Source organism: Arachis hypogaea, chromosome 6 (assembly GCF_003086295.3).
Source record: "Arachis hypogaea cultivar Tifrunner chromosome 6, arahy.Tifrunner.gnm2.J5K5, whole genome shotgun sequence".
NCBI lineage: Eukaryota > Viridiplantae > Streptophyta > Magnoliopsida > Fabales > Fabaceae > Arachis > Arachis hypogaea.
The window spans coordinates 118,382,871-118,384,687 of NC_092041.1; the positions used below are offsets into that span (position 1 = coordinate 118,382,871).

Here is a 1,817-nt window from a genome sequence, read left to right on the forward strand (position 1 = left end):
ATGGCTGACGCACCTCCTCCCACCCCATCCGAGCTTCTTCGTATGGTGACTGAACTTCAGCAGGCAAATCAGCGCATGGCTGAGGCCAACGAGCATATGAGAAACGAAAATCAACGGATGCAACAACAGATCGAGCAATTAATCAACGCCCGCATTGAACATGGTAACAATCATAATGAGCAGAATAATGACGAGGAACACCGCACACATGTTTCGGAGACACCTCAGGATGAGGAAGGCGGCGGTCCGCACGAGAGCGAAAAAAGAGCCGAAACCGATAAGGACGAGCTTGACAATTCCACAGGACCATTCACGGCAGACATCATGAATTTCCAGCTGCCTAGGCAGTTTACTTTACCAACAACATTAACTCCTTATGATGGATTGGGAGACCCAAAACAACACATCAAGAAATTCCGATCAATTATGATCGTTAACGGTGCATCTGATCCTATTCTATGCCGTTGTTTTCCTTCTTTTTTAGATGGTCCTGCACTTGACTGGTTTTGCTCTTTGCCTGCAGATTCTATTTCCCGATTTCAAGAACTGGCAACACAGTTTGAGGATCATTTTGCAGCGTCCGCTATTTACCTACACGACTCGGACTATTTGACAACTGTTAAACAAGGCCCTCAAGAAAGCCTAAAGGACTACATCACCCGTTTTACGAAGATAGCGATGAGGATCCCCGACCTTCATCCTGAAGTCCACCTACATGCCATCAAGAGTGGGCTCCGCCCAGGAAAATTCCAGGAAGCTATCGCGGTAGCTAAACCAAAAACCCTGGCCGAGTTCCGCGAGAAGGCCAAAGGACAGATAGACATCGAAGAACTCCGTCAAGCTCGGAAGTCAGAAAAGTCGGCAACTGCCAAAGACGACGAGAGGCCCCGAGAAAATAGAAAGAACTTCAAGCCAATACCCCGATACGAGTCATACACGCAGTTCAACACCAAGCGAGATGACATTATCAAGGAGATATTAAACTCCAAGCTAATCAAACCTCCACGGAAGGCCGGGAGTTATCCAGAGCCAAAAAATGTTGATAAATCCAAATATTGTACGTTCCATCAGAAGTTCGGTCATACAACCGATGAGTGCGTGATCGCTAAAGATCTCCTCGAACGTTTAGCGAGGCAGGGACACCTTGACAAATTCATTGCAGGTCACATGCAAAAGAGATCCACCCTGCCGCGGAACCATCCTCGGTAACAACTACATCGAAAGACAAGGAGAAAGTTCCCACACAACCCCGAGGCGTGATTAATTGCATCTCCGGGGGCTATGCAGGAGGAGGACACACAAGCTCGGCACGAAAACGCACATACAGAGCCATGCTCGCCCTGACGGATACGATCAACAATCCTCAGCTGACACAAAGAGCACCTGAGATAACGTTCTCTCCAACCGATTATCATGCTCATGACACGAACCTTGATGACCCTGTCGTCATCTCTATCCAGCTAGGCGATTTAATAGTTCGGAAAGTACTGCTGGACCCAGGCAGCAGCGCCGACGTTTTATTCTTTACTACATTTGAAAAAATGAAATTAAGTACTAACATTCTACAACCATCTGTAGGAGACCTGGTCGGCTTCTCAGGGGAACGAGTCCCAGTCATGGGTTTAATATGGTTACAAACCACATTGGGTGAACAGCCTGCATCCAGAACACATGATATTCAATACTTGGTGGTTGACAGCTTCAGCCCTTACAACCTTATTTTAGGGCGACCTTTTCTAAACAGGTTTGCCGCAATTGTATCTACTGTTCATCTTTGTATCAAGTTTCCCTTGCAGGATGATACAGTAGCCATCGTC

General features: G+C 47.1%; 1 protein-coding gene across 1 annotated transcript; it reads left to right on the forward strand.

Annotated features, from left to right (window-relative positions):
- On the forward strand, positions 1 to 1,209 carry LOC112806009 (uncharacterized). Its single transcript, XM_025848321.1, has one exon. It carries the CDS (start codon positions 1 to 3, stop codon positions 1,207 to 1,209), a length of 1,209 nt encoding a protein of 402 aa, XP_025704106.1.
- The last annotated feature ends 608 nt before the right edge of the window (positions 1,210 to 1,817 follow it).

Coding starts and splice junctions, on each gene's coding strand:
- LOC112806009 (XM_025848321.1), top strand. CDS start 1: ATGGCTGACGCACCTCCTCCCACCCCATCCGAGCTTCTTCGTATGGTG.